The 24,048-nt window shown below is 45.0% G+C and overlaps 1 protein-coding gene across 5 annotated transcripts in view; it reads left to right on the top strand.

The window, feature by feature from the left end:
- arid1b (AT-rich interaction domain 1B) overlaps positions 1-24,048 on the top strand; it is a 238,150-nt gene that overhangs the window by 17,781 nt on the left and 196,321 nt on the right. For all 5 annotated transcript variants that reach the window (XM_088626617.1, XM_088626616.1, XM_088626619.1 and 2 more), the window contains exon 2: positions 19,114-19,338. In XM_088626617.1, the coding sequence (XP_088482743.1) occupies positions 19,114-19,338 (225 nt within the window). The remainder of the gene's footprint in view (positions 1-19,113; positions 19,339-24,048) is intronic.

Below are 24,048 nucleotides of genomic sequence, written 5' to 3'. Positions count from 1 at the left end.
TCTACACAACCACAGGCCCTCCCTTCATATCTCTGCTGCTGCTGCTGCTTCTGCTCCTTTTTAAAAATGATCCCCGCTAACTAGGCAGGAAAATAACGGGTTGTCTTTCCCTGGTCTCCCAAACCTGCCACGAGGTCTGCTGGTGAGAAAACACAGTTGAAAATCTGTTTCCACTTAGGTTGTTGAAGGTTTCGAATAATGGATGAAATTGCTTTATAGTCCCAATGTGCTTTCGTTTAGGCTTGCTTTCTGCCATATGGGATGGTGAGATCTGAAAAGGGCTGGATCATAGTTGATCAATGTGTAGGGCAGATTGTTAGAATGACAGGGATTTTTTGGTGTCAAGGTGCTTAGCAAGCGTTTTATTTGTCTGATTTGGGCAAACCGTTCTTTGCTTTAGTTGACGTGTCCCGGGGATGCTGCTGAGAGTTGAAATATACACAGACTAGGACAGGCCTAGGTGATGTGTATTTCATCTGTTATTTTTATCTGTTGTTGCTTGGGCAGACACTGGCCTTGGACTGGCGGAAAATGGCGGCTCCTGTTTTGGGGCCCCCCACCCCGTCCACGTGTGCTGGGCTTCGTGGGGACTCTGCAGTACAGACGGGGGGTCCCTGCCACACCTTCACACCTTATAGCACAACGGCGGATGAAGCTGAACCTTTTCCCCGTACGAGCAGTGTCAATATGGAGTTAATGGACCATAAGATGTAATCGTTGCAGGGAGGCTTCTCCCTTGAGAAGAAATGGAAGGGAGCAGGGTTAGGGACCAGCAGTGTGCGCTTCACTTGTAGCTCCACCTATACAGTACTCAATGGACATGTTAATGTGGTATAAAAGTGTTTCCCAGTCCTGGTCCCGGAGACTCACACCTGTCGGTTTTTATTCCAGGTTGTCAGTGGAATATGCAGTCAATTTATTAACAGGATTAATTTGCCCTGTGTGACCGTTTTTCAGTTGTTAAACCTGCTGGAGGCAGCCTTTTAGCTGTTGCATTTCCAATACTGTATATTTTTCTCCGTTGCATTTCTATGGCACAGTTTTTTAAATGAAATTAAACTCAAATGCCCAACCCTTGAGTTGCAAGGGTACTTGCAGGCGTTCCACTGTGGCAGCTGATTAATTCCATGGAGGGTTCAGTTAAGGCTCAGCTGGAATGAAAACCGGAAGGTGGACCTTCCGGCCACAGGATTGGGATCGGGCGCTCCCGATTTTAACCGGACGTCTCCGGCCCAAGCTTGGGATGGAGGGGGGTCCGAGTCGTGCTCAAGTCTTCACTGTTCAGCACCTGCGCAGTCGCCCGCAGTGCCGAGCTCGGAACTGCGCCGAAGGGGGCGTGAAACTTGGCGTGACTCACGTTCGGTTTTCAGCAGCGAGTTGCGAAACGAGTCCTCTGCAAGACCTCTGCCTCACAAAACGTAAAAGCGTCTTTAGCTGGGGGTGACCAAAAAGAAATCCAATTGCAAAAAAAAATCACGGAAAGGTCCCCCCTGTTAAGCTGTGTCAACACTGTTTCCCAGAAATCCCTCTATTCACTGCTCTCCGCTCCCGGCTTCCCTGAAACAGCAGTCCGCGGGTTCCTGGGTCGTTACTTCAGGAGAGCTCCATTGACGGAGCAGATAGACCCGAAGGAAGAAGTGATCGGACTGGCACGGGGAAACCGCGCTGCCGAAAAGCTCGACTCAAGCTGTTTGATGAGTCTCCCGCTGGTCGGCCTTTCAGTTCCAGCACGCCCCGGCTAGTGTTCACTCTGAATGAAAGAGCCGGTCACCCCTGGGGGTCCTGGGGGGGCTGCCAGAAGGAAGAAACACTTTGCATCCCATGAACGCCCCTTAATGTCAAGTGGACACGTTGGCCTGCAGTCCTGATTTCATTTTTTTTTTCCTAGGGATAGGCCTTTGTAAGCCAGCGGCATATTTCACTTTGTTTAAGTGATGAGATTGGCTTCCCGATTAAGGAGTCTTTTTAAGACGGGTGTTCAGACAGTGGTTACCTGGGAAAGGGACAGAAAGGGGACCGAGCTGTTCCCACATTTAGCCTTCTGCACTTCCAATTCAACTTGGGAAAAGTTGAGAAAAACAGAACACCTGTGATGCAGCTGATTAACTCTCACACGCCACGGTGTGTTGTTCAAAACCTTTATGCTCAGCTCCGCCTGTGCAAAGGCTATTCAGGAACAGAACTGTTATAAGTTATGTTCACCGATGAGCCATGAAAGCATTTAGCACTGAACGTAATAGAAAAATAGCTACAAAATGGGTGATGCATTTGGAGTTCAGGGGGCCTGTGCAATTATACACTTGTCACTGCCCTTATACGCATTATATAACCGTTTCAATACTTGTCTTCTCTCTGTATAGAGTTTACTCCTCAGGGAGTGGACCTGATCATCATTAGAGTTGCTCTTTAATATCTCAGAAAGATTGCTGGAGGTCTAATCCTGGAGGTTAGACTTGCAAAAGGGGTTAGACTCCCTTGCTTCACATTTGGGCAACACAGGCACTGTTGCAGGTATTGTATGGTCGTGTGCGTATAGTCTGCGCATCATTATGATAGATGACCGAGAAGGTATCGAAATTTACTGAACAGAGGCTAAATTGATGTGTGTGTGATGCTGCACTAGAAGAAACATCTTGCTGCAAGATGATTTTCTTTTTCTAGGTCAAAAAATATCTGCGTCGTGTTTGTAGTGTATTTTATTTTCGTTCCGAGGTGTATTATTTTGCATCAGTCTCCTTTCTCCGACTCATCGTATAAATCATTTGTAATTTAAGACATAATTAAAGGTCCTGAAGGAATTGTCTTTTGTGATCGGGACTGTAGGCAGCTGGTGTGCAGAATCCTTTTGCAATGACCCAGTTATCCTTGACGGCACTGTATTGAAATTAATGTGAACTCCAAGGATTCCGGTGATAAATGATATGATTGATTACTGTTCGAATGTGAAAGGTCTTGTTCAATTAATTAATGGTGAAAAGAAGCTATTTATATTGCCGTGATGGAAGCAGCACTGCTCCTCAACCAGTTTAACGTGGAATAAAATGTAGTCCATTTCTTCCTTGTACTGTAGGTGTGGATATGTTATTTAGACTTGGGTTCGTATTTGACAGTGTTTTAGTTGTAAAGATTGTGTGCAATATGCACTGAAACTAATCTGAGTCAAAGGAGGTGGGACAGTCCCATGGACACTGTGTCCAATCTCTTTGGTCCTAGGCTCAATTCCGTGTGGAGTTCACATGTTCTCACGGGCAATGTTGTCGGATGATGTGGGCTTGTTTTTCTTCCTTGGTAAATTCTGCCCTTTCTATTTCTAGAAGGACTGATGTTTGCGACAAAGTAATTTTGTGTTCCCCAGTGCCAGAAGTTATGGGCATAATATTGTATTGAACTGGGCCGTTAATACATTTTACAATGTCAACAAAGGAATGTCTGCAAAAGGATAATGAGTTATTTTTATTGACCGTCTCCGGCCCATGATGTGAAACCAACCAAGACCGGCTGAAGAGCCTTGAAGACTACTGCCACGAAGTCGATTACATGACTCGCAAGTCGCTTGTTGAAAGAAATGACCTCAGAAGAGATACGGAGAAGTGGGATTGACTCTCTGAAGGTGTGAGGCCCTGTTTCCACTGTGTAGCCGCTTTCTCAAGCAGCGGGTTCAGTCAACAGGACAGTAACACACCGCCGCCGAACTCGTCGCCAGACGTGTAGCGTTCAGAAATAATGATGAAGCCGAAATCGCTAAGCTGCTACAGTGACGATCGTATCATTGCAATTTGAAACGGCAACGTTGCCTGTTGTCCTGGTAATTACTGAAAATAGAATCATTTTAAAAAACGAAGGCCAAATAAACATTTTAGCGGTATTGATTTACAGGTATTTTTAATTATAAAGTTGATCTCTTATGCACTTTCCACGTGGGTGTACATCTAAAAACGTTTATAGTTTTTTTTTAATTACTAGTCACGTCGCCTGGCAGGTAATAAACATTTCAACAGTGAATCACAGAATGCTTTCCCTCTCTTGTCAGTGTCCTTTGTGGTAATAAAAAAGCTATAGTTTTAGGTGAATGGCCCTTTCTGCCTTTTCCTACGTGCCATGATGATAACTGCGAAATAAAATACCTTTATGCTGGGCCACTATTTCTAATTGATTTTAAACAAGCGTAAAGAGGCCATTTAAAGCACAAAGGCACTTCTGAGCTCTCGAGACTGTCTGAGGTTTTGAACCTGAGACACGGTAGCGAAGTGGGACTGGGTGGGAGATGGGGGTGTTGATTTTTGGGGTGCCCTGACAGTAGAGCAGATCTGTAAACCCGGAGACGTAACGAGTTGGGCGTGTCGCACAGCAAAAGCCGCCCATTCTCGAGGGTTTGTGTTCGCGAAAATGACCGCAATTCGCCAGAGCCCCAGGCGCAAATATAGGGTTTACTGGCCAATCAAGTCTCTCCTTTTAGCCCATCCAGAATATTTTTAATACTGTATGTAGGCTAATTAACGTTGTGTGTGGCATGTTACGTTCAATGTTATCGCCGTATTTTTGTATTGGATAATTTAACAGGAGTAAAACGTTACTATTAGATCATGTTAAATGATCATGTTACGCTTGTGAATATGCCGCTGACATATTCAACAACACCGGGTTCTAACGGACAGGCATCGATTCACGGAGCTTCTCCTCCGTGATCACCATCACCCTTTTTCGCTTTTTTAGCCATGCACAACATAAATACACAAGCTCTTCATTTCACCTGTCATTAATGCACTGTGTAAAAGTCTCGCAGCTTTCAGCAACTTTGCCAGAAGGCGATTAAGCTACCAGTATGTCTTTGGACTGTGGTAGGAAACCAGAGCATCTGGAGGAAACCCACATGAACATGGGGAGAACATGCAAACTCCACACAGACAGCACCCCAGGCAGCAATGCTGACCACTGTGACACCCTTTACAGCCAAGACTGAGCTCACAAAATTCCCCTCTAACTTGCTGGGGCTGGATATTACTATAGTCCAGTGCAGTAGTGGTCCAATTTGTTGAACCACTACTGCGTGGACTTTAAGCCAGAGACCAGGATGTCACCCAAGATGAGTCATTTTGTAAGTCTTGTGAGTTCTGAATAAAAAGCACAAACTTTCACAAAATTCCAATTGCTCTCTTTTTCTGTGTGCGCGACACAGTTAAATACATGTAATAACATCCGTGTGGCCCTGTTACTGTTTTTATTTTCCTTTTTTTTGTTGCAATGCCACAAGTGAAAAGAAACCAGGAAGATTCTGTCAGTGGCACCTCTTCAACATCATCAGTTTCTTCTCGCCTATCTTTCAGCTTGACATAAACCTGGATGTGTCCACCCTGAGCCATTAAGATGGTCTCTCTTGCCTTGCTAAGAACCTCACTACAGTGTGCATTCGGAGAGCTAGAGGCTGTTGGTGTTTTCATCCCAAATGATCCCCACTCTGCATACACAGCACTTGTGTCAGTGGTCAAACCGTTTCTCTAGGTAGAAGTTGTTGATTTAAAGGTAACCCACAAAGCCTGTCAAATTGTTTCTGTCACACTCTTGATCTAGTTTTGTGCACATTCACTGTTAGTTTTTTTCAAAATAAGAAAAACTCTCACTTGCATATTTGTAGTTATAAAAACTCTGAAAACATGAACTTAGGTCTTCTGAATCGAGATGACAACGATATGCTGTTAAATATCTCGCCCGAAATAAAATGAAAATCAATTCTTTTAATTAACTGTAGGTTTCCTGCTGAGTAAACAAATCATCAGCATACAGTCCAATAATTAAATCCATTTTGTTGAGATTGTTTAATGAATATCTAATATACACTGAAAGACAGAAGGTCGGGTTGTCTGTGGGTTTTTGATGCTGTGTGACAAAGTGCTTTGGCCTTAAGCTAAAATATTGAGTAGCTGAAGGTATAAATGAGATGGTTTAAATATTAATAAAATACATGATCCTCTTTGCTAGTGGTTGTTTTGTGTTTTCATATTGTTGTATATTCAGTAAACTTAGTCTCTTTCATATAGGAAGTTTTAGTTCTAGCGGGCATTGGGAAATAGCTGTCTTACACTGCATCAGCAGAAATGCCGATGGACAGCTGAAAACTAAAATGTGCCCATGAATTTTACCCAAAGGACCATTTTACTGTAGTGTCTTGTTAATGTATTCCTGTTGTTTGCGAGTGTTTTGTAGTATTTAATTTCTGTTAATATATAAATACACTTAGCGGTTCAGTTGTTATTATGTAAGCCTTCAGAAAGGCCCATTTTAGATGCTAATTTTAATGAGTTAGCCAAATTCCGCAAGAAATCCCTTTGGCAGACATGCCGGGCAGTGTCGTCAAAACTGACTTCTGTGTGCTTAGTCATGCATTTCTTCTCCGGAGAATTACAGGTTCGAATAAAAATAAAGCATAAATCAACATTTAGTAGGGGAATTACCTAATGGCTTGGCTCCCCTAGTGCTGTTTCTCTCATCGCAATGGGGGTCTGATAGTGTCAGAGCATTTAAATCAGCCTGCAGACACTCTCCTTTTCTCCTGCCAAGTGAACGGGCCAAAGTTTCTGAACGGGTGTCTTTTCTCAAGTGGTACATTCTTCATTCACTTGAATACGGTCATTAGAAAAACAGATGGATCACAAGTTGGACTTCTTAGACCCCTGCCACTGATGGAAGTTTGAAATGTATTCCTTTTGTGTGCTGCGCTTCCCAGCAAAACTAAACAACTTTGTTGCCTCTAGTTTCTTCATGATTCTGCTTGTTGGCCACTTTTTATGTCATGTCCTAGAAGTACCTATACTTACAAATCCTTGTAAGGATTGCCTGTTGTGCACACATTAATACAGTATTTAGAAAAAGAGAAGACCGCACATCCATCAGTATTATGAAATGTAGGTCTTGAGTCTGGCAGCAGTCCAGAAAGTTAATGTTTTTAATTTAGCTAACGGTTCCATGTTCTGGAAAATCAGATTCGAAGGTGCAGTCCTGTCCTGGAGTTTAGTTGCTGCCCACAGATGAAGTTTAGGAGGGATGTCTGGCCCTGATACGCATTGTCTTATCATTAAAAAAAAATTAGCTTGAAATCAAGAACAGTATTTCAGCTGATTAGCAGAAATAATGCTGTACTCTGTAGGAGGACTGCTTGTTTTTACATTGTAGGATGTTTTGTTTTAAATAGGATGTACACACAAGAATGGTTACAGAAGCCCCAGTCCATCTTATCCGTTTAGTGGAAAACAAGAGGTGTTAGTGGGACCAGTAGGGGGCGCTCACCCCGCGGTCTGTGTGGGTCCTAATGTACCAGTATAATGACAGGAACACTATACCATAAAAAGGTGATGACACAAGAGGTCCTGTCTCTCAGTGGTTGTTAAAAATCCCAGGGTGTTTCTCTGGAGTCCTGGCCAAATTTCCCCCCTGGCCTTTACCAGTCATGGCCTCCAAATAATTCCCATCTATGAACTGGCTTCCTCACTCTGCTCTCCTCCCCACTGAGAGCTGGTGTGTGGGGAGTGTACTGGTGCACTATGGCTGTCGTCACATCATCCAGGTGGGGCTGCACACTGGTGGTGGTAGTAAGATTCCCTTTACCTCTACAACGCTTTGAGTGGAGTGTCCAGGAAAGCCCTATATCAGTGGAAGGATCAATTACAACGTGGTTTTGGAAACTGAAGTGCAGAACAGCTGGCCTCTACAGGGACTAAACCCGCAACCTTGCATCACTAGCTGGCCACTCTTAACTAGTTGTGCTGGGTGGCATTTCTACAGCTGGCCACTCCACCTGTGCGACTCCCTCAGGGATGCGACTCCAGCGTCTCACCTGCGATTTGGACCCCCGGTCATCCGGGTACAAGTCCAGAACCCTGACTGTTGCTCCCCTTAAAATCGTGTGTCTTCCCCTCCGCGGTGGTACGTTCGGTCATTCTGGGACGTCGCCCGAGTTCTCGTACCGTAGACCCGGCGTGCCGGTCTGCCTGCAGCGCGGCATGGGCCTCCGCTGGCTCTTTCTCTTGGCCTCTGTTGCTGTGGAGAGGAGGCATGAGGGCAAATTCCTCAACTCTCTAAGGCCGCCCTTCCCACATGAGCTCTGGGAGTATGAAGGGATGTGCAATACGAACAGATGGCGGAGGTTTGTCCGCACCTCAGTAAAATATTCCCAGCGCTTAACCTGATTAGTTCATTGCCACTGTACGTGTGGAGGACCGCTGGTATCCATACCATCGAAGGCGTAACGTGACGAGCTGTCGCATTCCAGGCCGTTTTCCGTGGTTTTCCCCCCCCATTCTTCGCGAGCTGTCATGCTTCGCTGGCTTTGTAAGAAACTCCAGTGGTCTGGGCTGTGAAAGCGACCGGGTGTGTCGACTGTGGTGCAGCGCGCGGGAGGGTCGTGCGGCGAGCTTCACGAGGGGCTCGGCGGGGTCCTGGCTTTGACTCCGTCAGTGGTGGGGCCGTGCGCGGTCCCGTTGGTGACCTGAGCCCTGCGCTCCGCAAGGGTGAACACAGGGGACCGTGGCGGACACCGTTTGAGGTTCGTGCTGTCAGTGGGATCTGGATCTTGAAACGGTTGAGTAATTCAAGCGAAAGTGAGCAGATGGCGCTATATTGTTTTGTCAAGTCCTAGATTTGCACATGTGTATATGTTTTTTTTTATAGTAATCTCAATGACGGTATGAGGCTAAGGCAAATACGTCAAGTGAGCTGGGCGAGAAACATGCTATTTCTGTCCTTCGACATGCCCCTGCACTTTTGTTTGGCATCTAAAAAAGCCTTGTGAACAGGCAATTTACACAACAATATAGGATCAACACTGACCATGGGGCTTAGACATTCAACATCTTTTTGGTTGTGAGAGCTCTTGTGACACCATGTTGTTGGCTGTCCTTGGAGCAGACCCTGCTCTGGTGTTGCCTAGTGAAGACAGGGGGGCTTGGTGTACAGAGGGACCATATGGCTGGCAGAGTAAGGTTTTCAAACTGCCCTTTAACCAAAAGAGCTGTTGTGCAAATCCAGGACTGGACCTTTGCTGAAATGAAAATCAGTGCTTAGTGTCGGTGTGTAGTATAAAATGTAATACTAAAGCTGTTCACTGTAAAACATAACCCGAAATGATCCTTATGAAAAAATCAGTAACTTTGTACAGCTGTTTCAGTGGTCTGACTGCTGCTAGGATTACAGACTAGCAAATCGGTATTATACGTTTCCTGCTCACAGGCATCTCAGCAAAGGTGTAATCCTGAATTTACACATGAATTTCTCTCAATTGAAGGTCACTCTTACAACTCTTACCTGAGTTTGAGTCTGGATGAACACAGAGCCAAATGGTTACTAACTATGTGGAAAATGTTCTTAAACCACCTGGAAACTGTTTTTGGTGGATAAGGCACAAATCGAAATTTCTGACTGCTCACAAAATTTGCAACCTGGGTATTTCTGTATACTGGACAGCGATAAGAAATAGTTTGAAGTAAATTTGGAATTAGGAGAATATTTTTTTCACACTGGATGGCGGATGTATTGTCTTTGCATCCATGAAATTAATTTTCTAATCTGAGTCAGCAGGAGGAAAGAATTTGCACATTAATGTGGAAATACAGATCTTCAGCATTAATTACTAAAGCCTCTAGCTTTGTTGTATTCAAAGTAGTTTCCCTCTTATTTTTATTTTAACCATAGTCTTAAATACAGTGCATTTTGAATGCTGACATTGACATTATTTCTGAAACTAGTTTTTTTTTGGTTTGGATTCTATTAAGATCCCCTAGAACTGTATGAATCAACAATGTTTGAGTCGCTCTGCATTAGGAATAATTTTCTATAGATAAAATGTTATATGGGCTTGAACATTGTTGGAGATAAAAGAAACCCAAGTGATAATTTGTGCTTTTCTATTATGCTTTGTAGTAGAACAAAATGACAGGTACAAAATAATTTATTTGTCTTACCACATAACGGGAGATGTTTCTGGCCCATATTAGGCTTCAGCAGTTTCGACAAATGTCCGTTTTACTTGAGAGAAAATAAAAAAAAAGTAAAGGGTGCTTTCTGTTGTTTTTAAACTTTTTGGAGTTTTTTTTTCACCTGCTGGTAGCAAATTGAGTCCAGGCCGATGGGCTGGAGTTTCTTTGCTGTAATTACTCTCAATAGGATAATACATCTTGTATTTGATAATAATAGGATTGGGGGCTGCAGTATTGTGATCGTGTTAGCAGGATTCATCTTTCACGATGAAGAAAGCTTTCACGTGGTAAAGATGTAAAAGCCCCCCTTTCCCAGTTGCTCTTTCCTTGCCCTGTGTGCATCCTGGCCCTTAACCGGGAAGGAGGAGACTCTTTTCCTCTGTGAGATCTAGGTTTGAAACGAAAAGGCGCTGGCTGTTCCTGGGTGGCTTGGTTTTCTGCTTGCCAAGCTCCCGCCCTGCCGCCCTCTGGCTTAATGCCCCCTGCCGGGAGAGCCCGGGACAGATCAGGTGGGCGTGAATGTCAGCGGTTCTCCGCTTGGCCTCGACCTCAGCTGTGTCACCTTCTCCTTCTTCTTCAGTGGCCGTGGAAGAGTCTAGTTATCTTAAAAAAACAAAGGCGGGTTACAGTGAGGAGTCTCCGTCACTTTAGAAGAATCTCCCAAAACAGGTGACACGTTGGGACAGGTTTAAAACCTTCTTCTGGTGTCTTTCTCTGCTAGTCTTGGACTGACCCAGCCCTTTAAGGAGAGAATCTCCTTACACAGTGAGCACTTGACAGTCTTACAGGTAGGTAGCTGTGTCAGCGTGCGTAGGAACGAGTAAAGCTTTACTCCGTGCTGAAAGGAAACACAACGTTTCGGCTGTGGAGCCTTCTTTTCAGCCTGGGATAAAGCTTTACTTGTTGCTTGACAGTCTTTATCAGGCTGGCCACATGCAGATGTGTTGGAGACAGTAAGGCACACTGTGCCAGGTGATGTAAATGTTTATGTTGTAGTGTAAAGGGCGCTGTCTGTGAACTAAACACCTGCAGCGTGTACACGGGCCCCGTGCAGGTAGTCCCAGAAGACTCTGGAAGCATACCACATCGGCAGTCTGTCTGAAACAGAGTAACAGGTACAGGGTCTAAACATACAGCAGTCACTCCCTATAATGTTCAAATCCAGGCTGCTCAAAAGCTCCGAATATGCATTTTGTAGAAATGGTGCATAAAATGGCAGGGAGACTTGGGGGGAGAGTACATTGGCACACAGACTCTTTCAAGCAAAATACACCCGCCGTGCTGCTGTTGTGACAGTGTATTTAAAGGAAGGAATGTTTCATTGGAACATCCACCGCAGTGCCGAAAATCATTTTATACGGCGTGATCGGGGAACACCGACCACAAGAATTAATGAAGATGACATTTTAAAGCAAAACACAGGTCTTTCTGTTTTGCCTAGGCCATTGGAATATGTTAAATTAATTAAAAGACTGAAGTTTGCGCTCGACAATTTCACTGATCTCCGACATTTTTCAGGCGCCAAACAAGTGTCCTGCCCACACAGTCCTTTGACGTAGCACACTTACAGTCCTGCACGATTTAATTTCCTGTTACATCCATCCTCACAGTTACCCTGGGAATGCTGAGCTCTCTCAAGAGTCTTTTGCTTGAGGTTTACTTGCCTTTAATCTTCCTGTTTGAATGCCAGTTTTTTTTATCCACTTAAAATCACGGTTGTGAAGTTCTGGATGGTTGGGACGAAGCTATTGTTTCTGTCATAAATACAGTACGTACGGCATTTATGACAGAAGTTCACTTTAGGAGGAATGGATGCTTGTTGTGCTCGCATGATTTCCACACTACAGAATAACGGAGTGTATTGCACCAAGGGAGGGCAGCGTCTTGCAGTCATAATTAATGTGGCGTCATTTTTGCCGGTGGGGTTGGCCAAGGCACTAGCAGAATGAATATTTCTGTTTCGAAGTGAGCAGAAAGTGTGGACATCTAGAAAATGTCCTAAATTGGGAAGCTGCGTCAGCGCGTGTTGCCTGCAAAGGACACGAAGACATGAATGCCCCGCTAAAAAAAAAGTAGAGAGAGAAATGAGCAGTTCTGTCGTCGGTCCTTCTTCTCATCTGCTAAAGCAATGTCTGATCCTTCCTTTCTCGTTTTCGGTGTGGAGTTGACCTCTGCTTGTTCTGCAGCTCCTGACAGGGAAGAAATGCTTAAGCAAGCGCCTTCCTTGAGGAAGAGAGAAGCTTTGGTTCATGTGTTGCGTGTTTCGCTGCGTACGCTGCGAGGAAGCGCGGCAGATGAAAACCCAGTGTTTGACACCTCAGCGTACAGGAAACGGATGTTTGTGTGTATTGTACTAATAATAGAGCTTTATTTATGAGTGATTTCAGGAAACTCAGAGAAGGATGTGCTTGGTACTGTGAAAAGTCTGGATTGTTTCTGCCTGACATCCGTTGTTGGCAGTGTGGCGGGTTTCTGTGTAACGTGCAGGCTGTGAAATATGTGCAGGGCTAATTAAGAGACGGAAACAGGAGGGGTCACGATTCTTGCTGGTGGCCACCCCTGTGCTGGACTGATACACTTGCGCGCGGGCCTTTGAAGTAGTGGAGCTAGTGTGTGTGTGTGTGTGGGGTTCTGATGTGAGACGGCTGCATCTCAAAGGACGGGCGCTATCTGTGGGGCTTAAAGAGCCATTCGTCAAAACGACCGACACGCCGAGGCGATGCGGCTGCCGGGACTCCGTGAGAGTATTTGTCATTTGATTAGCCACTGTCATTGCGTGTCTTGTTTTAAATCCCTGTTTTAAGTTCCCTTTCTTGAAGGCATGAATACGTTAACAGATGAGAAGGATTCGCAGAGGGACAAGTTCACCTTTTCCTGTCCTTTCACCTTGTCTGCCTTCATCGTTCGCTTCCGTAGGCATTACAGTGTCCTTGTAGCTGCAGAGTAGTACAGTACGTGCACTAAAAAAACGGAGCAAAGGAATTTTTTACAGTCCTCACGTTAATGAAACCTGTTGTGTTTTTGGCGGGAACTTAATTAACACAGTGTTTTCAGCTTTCGGGGCTAATCGTTTCAAATGGTGGCGTTTCAGTGCCTGTTCAGCCAAGGCACTGAAAATTGGAACAACATCAGCACAGTACTGCGCACTCTCTCTCTCTCTCTCTCCCCTTCTCTCTCTGTGTGGCCCAAGTGTTTGATTCTTCACAATTTCTTTTAAGTGTTGCAATTGGTTTGAAAACTTGGCAGAGAGCTGAAATGATTTGCTTGAATTGCACTCGGCATTCTGGCAAAGTGCACGCACTCGAGGAGGCTGGAAAACCGAGTGATGCGAACTGTGGCCTATATTGCGGTGGCACACTGCCCTGTATTTTTTAATTCATGAACCGTCTTGCAGCCAGGGATCTCACACTAAATGTACTTCTGTAGCAAAGCCGATGGAAAGATGGGAAATCACTACATTTCTCCATGCTGTTTGTGTGTGCATGTCATTCAGAAACAGGGGTGCAGGTTAATACCAGAATGGATGTTTTTTGTTTCTTGGCCTAATCTCGCAATGAACATGGGAATATATATATATATCAGCGGCCCAAACCACAACTGAAAATTCTTCTGAAGTACAACTAGGAAAAGGTGGATCCCCATTAAAAGATCGATTCATATAAAACCACTCACTTTCAAGCAATCAAATCAAATCATCGTTTATTTATCAAATGCACAACAATACAGCGTGCAGCAGTAGTTGCTGGCAATGAAATGTCTTTTTCTGCAAGCTCACAAGAATCACAAGAATCACAGAAACACAAAAATCACAAAATTGAGGTTACATTTTTGAAATGGAATAAAACTCAATGTGAGTAGAGCTGTTATGTGTCCGTGGTGTATGCAATATATACATGTAGTGCAGTTATGCTGGATATAGTGAGAATTGGGTCCATGTAGCCATTACAGGTGATTTGCTGAAGGAGCTGCATCTTGGCTATTTAGCAGTCTTATTGCCTGGAGGTAGAAGCTGTTCTGTAGTCTGTTGGACTTGGACCGAATGCTTTGGTACCGTTTACCGGATGGTAGGAGGGAAAACAGTTTGTGACTGGGATGACTGGGGTCCTTGAGAATGCACCTGGCCTTCTTCAGACATCTAGCTGAGTAGATCTCCTGGATGCTTGGTAGCTCACAGCTGGTGATGAGCTGCGCTGACTTCACCACCCTCTGCAATACTTTGCGATCCGGGGCGGAGCAGCTCCCATACCAGGCAGTGATGCAACCAGTCAGGATGCTCTCAATAGTGGACCTGTAGAAGTTGGCCTGGATATGTGACGGCATGCCGAACCTCTTTAGCCTGCGGAGAAAGAACAGGCGCTGCCGTGCTGTCTTGACCACGGTGTTGGTGTGGTGGGTCCAGGTTAAATCCTCTGAGATGTTAACTCCCAGGAACTTAAAGCTGCTGACCCTCTCCACTGCAGTCCCATTGATGTGAATAGGTGTGTGGTCTCCTCCTTGATGTTTCCTATAGTCCACAATCATCTCCTTAGTCTTACTGATGTTCAGAGAGAGGTTGTTCTCCTCGCACCACACTGCCAGGGTTTCAACCTCCTCCCTGTATGCAGACTCCTCACCATCTGTGATCAGGCCAATGACTGTTGTATCGTCCGCAAACTTGATGATGGAGTTTGAGTTATGCCTGGTGACAGAGTCATGGGTGAATAAGGAGTAGAGGACAGGACTAAGCACGCAGCCTTGGGGGGCTCCAGTGTTTAGAGTCAGGGTAGAGGATATGTTGGTGCCCACCTTCACCACCTGCGGACGTTCAGTCAAGAAGTCCAGGATCCAATTACAGAGGGAGGTGTTCAGTCCCAGGCCCCGGAGCTTGATGACGAGCTTTGAGGGCACTATGGTGTTGAATGCTGAGCTGTAGTCAACAAACAGCATTCTCACATATGTTCCTTTCTTATCCAGGTGTGAAAGGACCTGGATAAGAAAATGAAATGTTGAAGAGAATATGCCTATCCCGGAGTCCCATTGCAAACTTTACACAAAACTCTCTTGTCGGCAGTCCTAGATGTTCAGCGTCTAAGTGTTTGTACACGTTTTTGCAAATGTTGCAATATTTGTTTCTTGCTCCTGTTAACTGGTCTCACTTGATTTCACCAGCGTTCAGGAGACTGGAGGCAAACACATAAAATTGAGGTCTCGTTTTTTAAAAGTTCCTGTTGCGTACAGTTTGTGGTGGAGCCTGAATGTATGTTTACAGTTATTCATTGACAAATACAGCATTTCACCCCTGTATTGCCTTCCTTGGGCTGCCAAATGACATTGAAGAAATTCACTTCATTTCTCTGCAAATTATGGGGATGCAAGGAGTCACGGCACAGTCCAGTGAAGGTGTAAGACGAGTTTAATGGTAACAAAAACGGCCGCTTCCAGTGAACCGTGAAGGAGACGCATATACGGTGTATCTTCGACTGTTCTGAACTCCAGCTGTGTTACAGAGGGTTTATAGTCAGATTCCAGCCATGTTATTGCTATGAATCGGGGTTAAACAGTCCGCTTATGGCCCCTTGGTTACTCCTGAAGATGTTATCTCACCTTTCAGCTGTTTCTGAGGTGTCACGTCCAACAGGTGCCTGTTTAAAATTCCCTCAAGCCAGGTCAGGAGCAATGGCCCCAGGCCAGAGTCCGATTTGTACAAAATCTATCTTTACATCTAGTTTAACCTGTGGATTATTAAAATGGTGTCAGTCTTGTCACGTTGCCACTTTACAGCACTGTCAGCCCCTCCCAGCTGTCCGACAGTCTCTCGTCTGGTGTTCTTATGACATAATGTGTCCAGTTGGAACTGCAAACGTCAAACCTTCTTCCTTGGGTTCATAGACCCTTTTCCATTACTCTTTTGCTGAGGTTTTGTAGACATTTTAAGAGAGCTATTGACGGTTTCCTTGTCTGAACAGAAGTTTAGGAGCTGAGGCTCTTCCCTGGCCTGTACAACAAAACAAAAACTTCTTAATTTGGCTCGTTTGACATGGAAAGTTTTGACATGGATTTGAAACACGGCATGAGTTGAATTCTGATTAGGAAATAACTAGCCTTCGATCTCAGTCTCTACTCTTCGAGTTTCTGAGGTTTTTGTTTGTGTAGAGCTTCCGTTTTTCTGTATTCTTTTAGTAATGGGCTGCACACCTTGTTGTAAAACTTTGAACATTTGAGTTTTATGGAAATTTCCATCCCAGAGTGCACGCCACTGTGAAGGGTGAGCTGTGAGCTATGAGCTGTGGTGTTGTCATTGCCTTTCATTCCTCTACATCTTTTCTCCTTCCAGACTTATCTAGTAGCTGAATAACCAGCCAGCCCGGTAGTAAGATGTCCCAGGCAGTAAATATCTTTCCATATCCCTGTTAATTCTAGAAATGGGTGATGCCCCTGTTACATTTTTCTTTCATGCAATGATTTTTTTGTACGTTGTATCGTATAATGTATTTCTTTCTTCGGAGAGTGTTCCGAGTGGCCTAATATTTATGGCCACTTTCAAAACTGATCTTTGAGATACACCAGTGGCTCTCGGTCCTGATCCTGTGTAACTCTTGTGTCTTCTGGGTTTCACTCCAGCAGAGCTCTTAAACAGCGGTCCGATTTATTTTGGATTTCTGTTTTTGAGTCCTTTTTTTTAATAAGCAGCTGAACGTGGCTGGAGTTTCAGGGCTGCCCTCATCCAGGTGCGCCTGCTGAAATGTAGGCAGCTTCCCTGAAGACTAAGGAAAAACTGAGTTTTGTGATACAGGTTCCCAAGCGTGTCTGTTCTTCCTCAGACTGATCAACTGTTAAGAGCTGTGTAGTCAGGAATAAGTGAGCAAATTCATCAGTTGAGGAGAGTCTGCTTTGTTTCCTGAAGTCAGGGATCCAGCTGGAACAAAACTCAGCACAGAGGACCAGTAAAATACATCATCACATTTCAGTTTTGCACACAGTTATAATACTGTAGTGTGTGAGAGGCTTATTGCTGTGAATAGCAGGATGCTTCAAAGCAATCAAAGAATTAATTAATGTGTTACCTCAGATTCTTTCAGTACCGACAAATTATTTGAAAGCAACTTGTTAAAGTCTAATGACATGGCATTTGACTAATCCTACAGTAGCTGTTTCTTTTATATTTTTCTTCTAATGGGAGGGGAGCACAGAGACCCCCAAGAAGATATTTTAATTAAAGCTTTCCCGTTCGCAAAGCCTTGGCTTTGTGGTGTTTTGCACGGAATCACGATTACGTGAGAAGAGGCTCAGCACGGATTCAAGAAATCATTCGTTTAACACTGAATGGAGCAGTTTCTCCTGTGCTCGGAACAAGAATACTGTGAGCAGGGGGGCGTCTAAAAGTCTCCTACTCACGTCAAAGGAGTGGCGTTGAAGAAGCTTGCCCGGGCTATTTTTGCCTTGGTTAGAAATCATAAATCCTGGCGGATTTTGGAATTTGTGCAGAGTAGATGGTATCCTGTGGTGAAGCAGGAATTTACATCGGACAACAAGTTTGACTGTATTTTACACCACTAGTTAGCGGACTTGAGCTGTGTCCAATCGGAGGGAGAGGAGGAGGGTTAAACCACTTGTTCCTCCCCGAAGGTTTATGCAGTAAATCCTGTTTACTGTGGGAAGGAGGCTGTAGGGAACTGATTTCCCTGCTCAGCTCCTTAAACCTTTCCAGCATGAAGATGGGCAGTGCCCCCCAGCCGGCAGTGGAAGTCCATAGACGGGGAGTCTTTTTGAACAGGACTGAGCCCCCTGTTCAGGGAGGTGGCCTGGGAATATGCTGTGTGAGGACAGGAAACCTGACCCTCTTGTGGATCTGTATTCCCTGCTGTAGGAATTGTACTCTTTGCACATTTCTGTACACAAAACACCCTATCATGATCAGCGAGACAGATTCAGCGTGTCTATGAATTGCACGTGTGTGTCAACATTACGAGGATACCTCCTCGCATTACACGCGGGGAAGCTTACCACAGAACGCCGAAAATGCTGGAAATTGTTCTAAACGAAGAGTGAATACATACTTTCCGGTCTGGCGTTGGTCCTCTCCTGTTCCGTGAAAGAGTTGCATAACACGATTTGCAGGTTTCTTTGCCCAGCAGAAGTTGCAGGGGGGGCTTTCAGAAGCTGAAAGTGAAGGAGAGCCAAGTGAAAATCTGGAACAGGTCAAAATCCAATCAAATCCAATCAAATCAAAGTTTATTTATGAAATGCACAACAATACAGCGTGCAGCAGTAGTTGCTGGCAATGAAATATATTTTCTGCGAGCTCACAAAAATCACAAAATTAAGGTTACTGGTTGCAGCCACAGTGGGCGACTGGCCACAGACGGAGTGCTATGTCACAGGGTTGTGGGAGTATGGGACAAGCTACACAGCCATGTTACTAAAGCCTCACTGCTTGTTTCAAGAAGCAGCTGGATGAGTCCCTTAGATCATTTAGCTAATAACTACCAAGCAACCTGAATGGGCTGACTGGCTTCCTGCCGTTTGTAACCTCTGTGTGTGTTCGAGGGCAGTTCCTTCTTGGTGGGCAGGGAGAGAAGAAATCCACCCTCCTCATGTCACGCTCATCAGTCCCACCTCTTCTTGGTTGAACAAGCACAACAGTGACGTAGCAGCAGTTGATTGTCCAGGTCTCTTAGACAGGGGGAATGAAGGAGGGTAGAGGGGTCTCGGTTAACGCAGCATGGAAGAGTCTGTGCCTCACCGAGTATGTTTCATACCTTCGGTCAGAAGAGCAAGTTGACATTCGTTGGCTCCCAGTAAGAAGTTACTTGTACCATTTATTCCTGCCACTCGCCACTTAAACAAGTCAGTTCTCCTTAATATCCGGGGTTGATAGGTTCAGTGTTAAATGTTAATATTTTCCTCCTGCAGCTGAGTCCAGGTGCTCGTGACTTGGCCACTGACTGAGGGCGTTTTCGTCATTTGCTTCTCACCCCCTTGTCTGAAACAGCCGGTCAAACGGATTTAAAATCGTCCAGGGCGGGGCTTTCCACTCGCGAGGAAACGCCGGCCTCTCCGCGCGGTTTCCGCCGAAAGACGATAACCCCGTGGCGGTGCCGAAAGCGCGGAGGTTTCTGTGTGTTCCCACGGGGCAGCGTCTGTAACGGGCTTGCTGTTTGTCCCGCAGGCCGGCGCAGTGGACTCCATGGCGATGAAGAGGTCCCAGCTGTACGGGGTGGGCAGTAACCCGTACTCCCAGCAGCCACAGCAGCAGCAGCAGCAGCAGCCGCCGCAGCAGAGCGGCACCTACCCTGGGCAGCCGTACGGGTCGCCCACGGCACACCGCTACCCCATGGGAATGCCAGGGAGGAGCCAGGCCGCCATGGGTGGAGTGCAGTACCCTCAGTCACAGGTACCTCCTGCTCTCCATTTTCACTTTGCCGTGTCGGACAGCCGTTGTTCAGGTCACTTCCTACCTTCAGATTTCCTAATTTTCTCAAACCATTACAGCATGCGATCGTACCTTATTATGACTTTATTTGAACTGTAGGTACTGTCTGAACTGATTTTGTTCTGAACACACTGAATACAGTTTTGCCCAGGCTGGAATTACTGGCACATGGAAACATTTAGGGGCTCTAGTCCCTGTTGTTCCCAAAGAAAAAAGTGGAGGTGGTAAGATGATGTGGCTTTATCCCTTTCATTAAGGAATCTATAATGGCTAATTATTACCGATGTATCCATCTAATTTTGTTATTTGCCAGTTGAGTGTTTTTTTACATCTCGTTACGTAGCCAAGGAGCCCACGACCTCGCTCCAGGGAAGAACGAGGAAGTTTCGGTGATCAAAAGCTTGTGCTGCATTCATTAAGTCTGAAATGTATCCCTCCTTCATGCTGTGCGTTCCTTAATACGTCACGGGTACCACGAAGCTGAACCGAAGCTTCAGGGCTGGTTGGAGCTGACAGCGCCCCAGGCCTGCAAGGCTTCTGGTGGCCAGAGGGGGCGCTGTGTTGCTGAGAGAGCCCAGGGCAATTAATCCCACTCACCCAGTAGTGCGCTGCTGCTTGGGCAATCACAGCCAGTTAGTGACATAACCCCAGCTTGAACCCGTGACCACAGACCTTAACATGCTTTTGGAAGAGTTCCTTCATCATCTGGGCCCCAGAGAATGTATCTTTATTGCCCTTGCATTGTCTTCCTGACATAGCAAGAGAGTTCAAACAGTATATTGTATTTTCTTACTACTGGTATTTCATTTCTCTTGAGTGAAGCAATACGCTAGTTTCACAACAAAACAGGAATTTGATCAGTTTTCGGTCAGTCAGGAATTTCAGTGTAAAAACTGGGGTCCGTTGTGTACTGGGCTTTAGGCCCTGCAGTTAATAGCTTTTAAAGAGATTGCTGTGCTTCAACGAAACCGTGCGTTTTCACACCTGGCTCGTTTTACGGTTTAGTATTGGCGGGAGAGGGACGCTTAAACGATCTTCCAGGAGCTCCCAGCGCACACAGCAAGGCCAGGTTTGCCTCCGACGCGCTCTCTTCTCTCATAAACTCTCGGCCCTCTGCGCTTTTAAAGAAGATGCTCCGTTTCGGAATTGCCTCTCTGAGACGGGCTGATAACACGTGCGGAAAAAGTCACTGAGCTTGCTTTTGTTGAGGGAGCTCTCCAAGTCAGCAAGGTAGTAAAAAGATGCGTTTTATGAGACGCACAAAATGGCCGTAGAGCGATCCCTTGGAGTCTCCATGAGAACCCCCTCCTGGAAGTTTATGGTAATAAAGAGCCTCGTCTCTGTTTTATTTGGTTTTGACAAAGCTTTGGCATTGTGTGCCTGATTAAAAATGAATTACATGAGTTTGATCATTTTGGTTAGCCTTTGGAAATAAGCAATACACGTTTTCTTTTATTTTTTTTTTCTTTCAAGTGCCTCATAGACCTGCTGCCTAAATCCCTGATCTGACATCAGTATGTTCCATATAAAAGTCCGGAGTAAAGAGTTAAAAAAAGAAAATTCATTTGTTCTATTTAAAATCAAGTACAAGTAGTCTTGGCAGTCACTGAGCAGTCACAAAAAATAATTAGCAAAATCAGTTGTTATCCCTGGATGTGGCTAGGGGAGATGTAACTTACAAAGTTGTAATTATCTTCAGGCATTAAAGGAAAACCACTATAGTGTCATTTTGGAAAAAAAACGACTAGCAGAAAGTAATGACTTTATAATAAGAAGCGCTAGATATTTCATCTAATGTAACGCATTTAAATAGGAGACGCAACAATGTTTTTGGCAGATGAAGCCATCATTTGTCTGGTGTTGCAAAGATGACAGTGGGCAAATATTGCTTTACGGTTTTACGAAAAAAATATTGGACCTCTCATGTTCCTCCTCGTCTCCTTCACTGAGCGATGCGGTTTCTGGGGTAGGACAGGAGACTGAGGCCTACGACCTCCTTCATCATCTCTCTCCGAGGCTCGGTGTCCGAGGCAGAAGGGTGTGTCTGACGAGCGGACTAGCCTTCGTCCTGTCCTGTCATGGGTCACCCGGTCACAGTTGGGAAAGGGAGACGCTTGGAAACTTGGATTTTCAGTCTTCATCAGTCCTAAAACTCGTGTATCCGTCTCTTCTGTCAATAACTGGCAAAGAAATAAACTGACCTTTATGCTTTGCTGATTGCCAGTATGACATCCAGCAGTTCATATAAGGAGAAAGATCTACAGGGTTGAGTTCGAGATTTCAACTAGTCATTTTTGGTGCAGAAATCCAGTGTGTAAAAGGTTTCAGTAGGTAATGCTAGTATTTTTTTACTTATTTTAACGGTTCAGTCTAGTTGATCCTTTTTGAATGGTGTCACATGACAGGGCAGATTTCCATGCGCTGCGATGGACTGGCGTGACTTTTGCCCGTTGCTTGCTGGGATAGGTGCCAGGACAGGCGTTGTGGCAGAGAGAAACAGTGTTTCGGTTGTGGAGCCTTCTTCGGGTGTCTACCTTCTTGAACTAGTACAACAGTAATACGAGCTGCAGTTCGGGAATCGCACCCGAAGAAGGCTCCACAGCCGAAACGTTGTGTTGTCTTTCTTCTCTTTTCAGTCTGGAATAAACCTTTACTTGTTCCTTTGCAGCCTACGCCTGCTGACCCAGCTCCCCACTTGAGCTACTTCAGCCTACTTCTGCTGCGACCCACTGTGCCTTCCTCTCAATCTTTTTCCGGATCTCTTCGTCATTCCTCCTCCTCCTCCTCCTCCTCCTCTCTGGGCTACTTGTCCCCCCCTTCTCTCACTCCGTCTCTTCACAGCGATCTGTTCCAAGACCAGACTTTCTAACCACCTCCTATTCCTGTACAGATGTCGTCGTTATACAATTCCTAAAGGATTTCGTCTGAAATTGAACACTTTTTCCTTTGACTCCGACACTACCCAGAGTAACACTCGGGAGACTTCAGTTTTCGAGGAAACTAATGCTTTCTGTTGTTTTCTCCCTCAAACGACAGATTACCCTTTCTGACAACAACATCAAAGAAGCTAAAGAATTTTAAAGGCTAACCTCTCCACATATCTTCCCTTTGTAACTAACTTCATCAGATCCCATCACACCTGAAGGAAGGCTCCACAGCTGAAACGTTGTGTTTCCTTGCTTCTCTTTTCAGCCTGGAATTACCCTTTATAATATCTAAAATAACATTCGGTGGTTCTAGTTCTCTTTGACCCAGCTGCTATGATCATCGCCTGATTACGTTGGTAGTTCTGAAAGTACAAGAATCTGTTTCGCTCTTCATTCACGGCCTTTATACTGTGTGCTGTTTACGTACTGTTGCAAAGAGATACAGATTTATTTTAAAATGGAACTGTCGTCTACGTTCATGTGCCAATCTACCCAAAACAAATGAACGCCACATGCACCTCCCTGCAGTCATGGACATTTTCTGAAATCCTGAAATGCCGCTGTTTATTTATATTAATAATTAATAGTGTAACATGCCAGGCCAAGCGAGATCAGGAGAAAATTGGGATGCTGGAAGCTGAAGCAAAAAAGAAAAAGGAGTTTGCTTGATTTTATGTCAAAAGCATCTAACAGATTCATTGTTTTTCTGGACGTCTTCATGGAAATTGAGTGGACCTGTAAATAAATGGTGTCAGTTCCACAATAATTCCCCAAGGCATTGAAGGTGGCAGCAGGGAAAGAGAGAATCTAAAGAATACAGGATGTTTGATGTAAAAATAAAAATCCCTTTCCCTCAGCTTTTGAATTGAGTGAAAATGTGCCATCAAAGCTCAGAGAAATCATTACTAATATGCAGAGCTGTTCTTAAGCACCGTTATAAAACAGTAGAATTGTACTATTTAATCATAGTGGAAATAGTACTTTCTCCTTGGCCAGTTCTTTTAAAGAAAGCAAACAGCGCAGTCTTTCCACATTTTGTGGTGGGCCTTGGAATTCTTGTTTTTCAGTGTTCATTTAATGAACGTGGATGTGTAATTGTGTTCCTAGAATTTCAAGAGTGTTCTGCCAAAACATTTACCCTTGAAGCAAGAGGTTAAAAGTATTCCTTTCTGTGAAATTCGAAGAATCCTTTATCACAGTGGATGAACATCTTAAAATACTTTTTTTTTTTCGCAGCAGGCTTTCAGAAAGGGGTGATGGTCCTGTTATAAAAAAGCCGTTTTTTTTCGTATCGTGGAATCGTTTCTGTCGTATATAAACACTAAATCAAACACTAAATCACTGAAACAGAGAGGAATTTCACCACGGTTTAAACAGGCAGCCCCTAGAGCTCTGTGTGAGCTTCATAGGGGTTGTTTTTGATCAGTGCTGATGGGGAATTGATGGGCAAAAACCTTGAAGGCTTTAGGAAAATCCTTGAAGTTCTTGCTGTCCTGATCAGGGTAATCAGAGTCCATTGCAGTCGGTGCATCAATAACGTCAGCACATGGACCACAGAGCACACTTACAAACCGGGGGGAAGGACAGAAGGCATGGAGCTCCTTTTTGTAATGCAGAGTGATGGGTGTGTGGAACTGCAGCAAGGCCGCAGTGCTGTCGCTGATTCATCGGGGTTCTTCAGCGGCAGAACAGATGAAGTTCCAGGATCAATTAGTTAGGAGGAAGGGAGCGAGCATTGATGGGC

This window comes from Lepisosteus platostomus, chromosome 3 (assembly GCF_059453375.1).
Source record: "Lepisosteus platostomus isolate fLepPlt1 chromosome 3, fLepPlt1.hap1, whole genome shotgun sequence".
NCBI lineage: Eukaryota > Metazoa > Chordata > Actinopteri > Semionotiformes > Lepisosteidae > Lepisosteus > Lepisosteus platostomus.
Note: the sequence above shows the minus strand (reverse complement) of the source record. Positions and strands in the feature narration are given on the sequence as shown.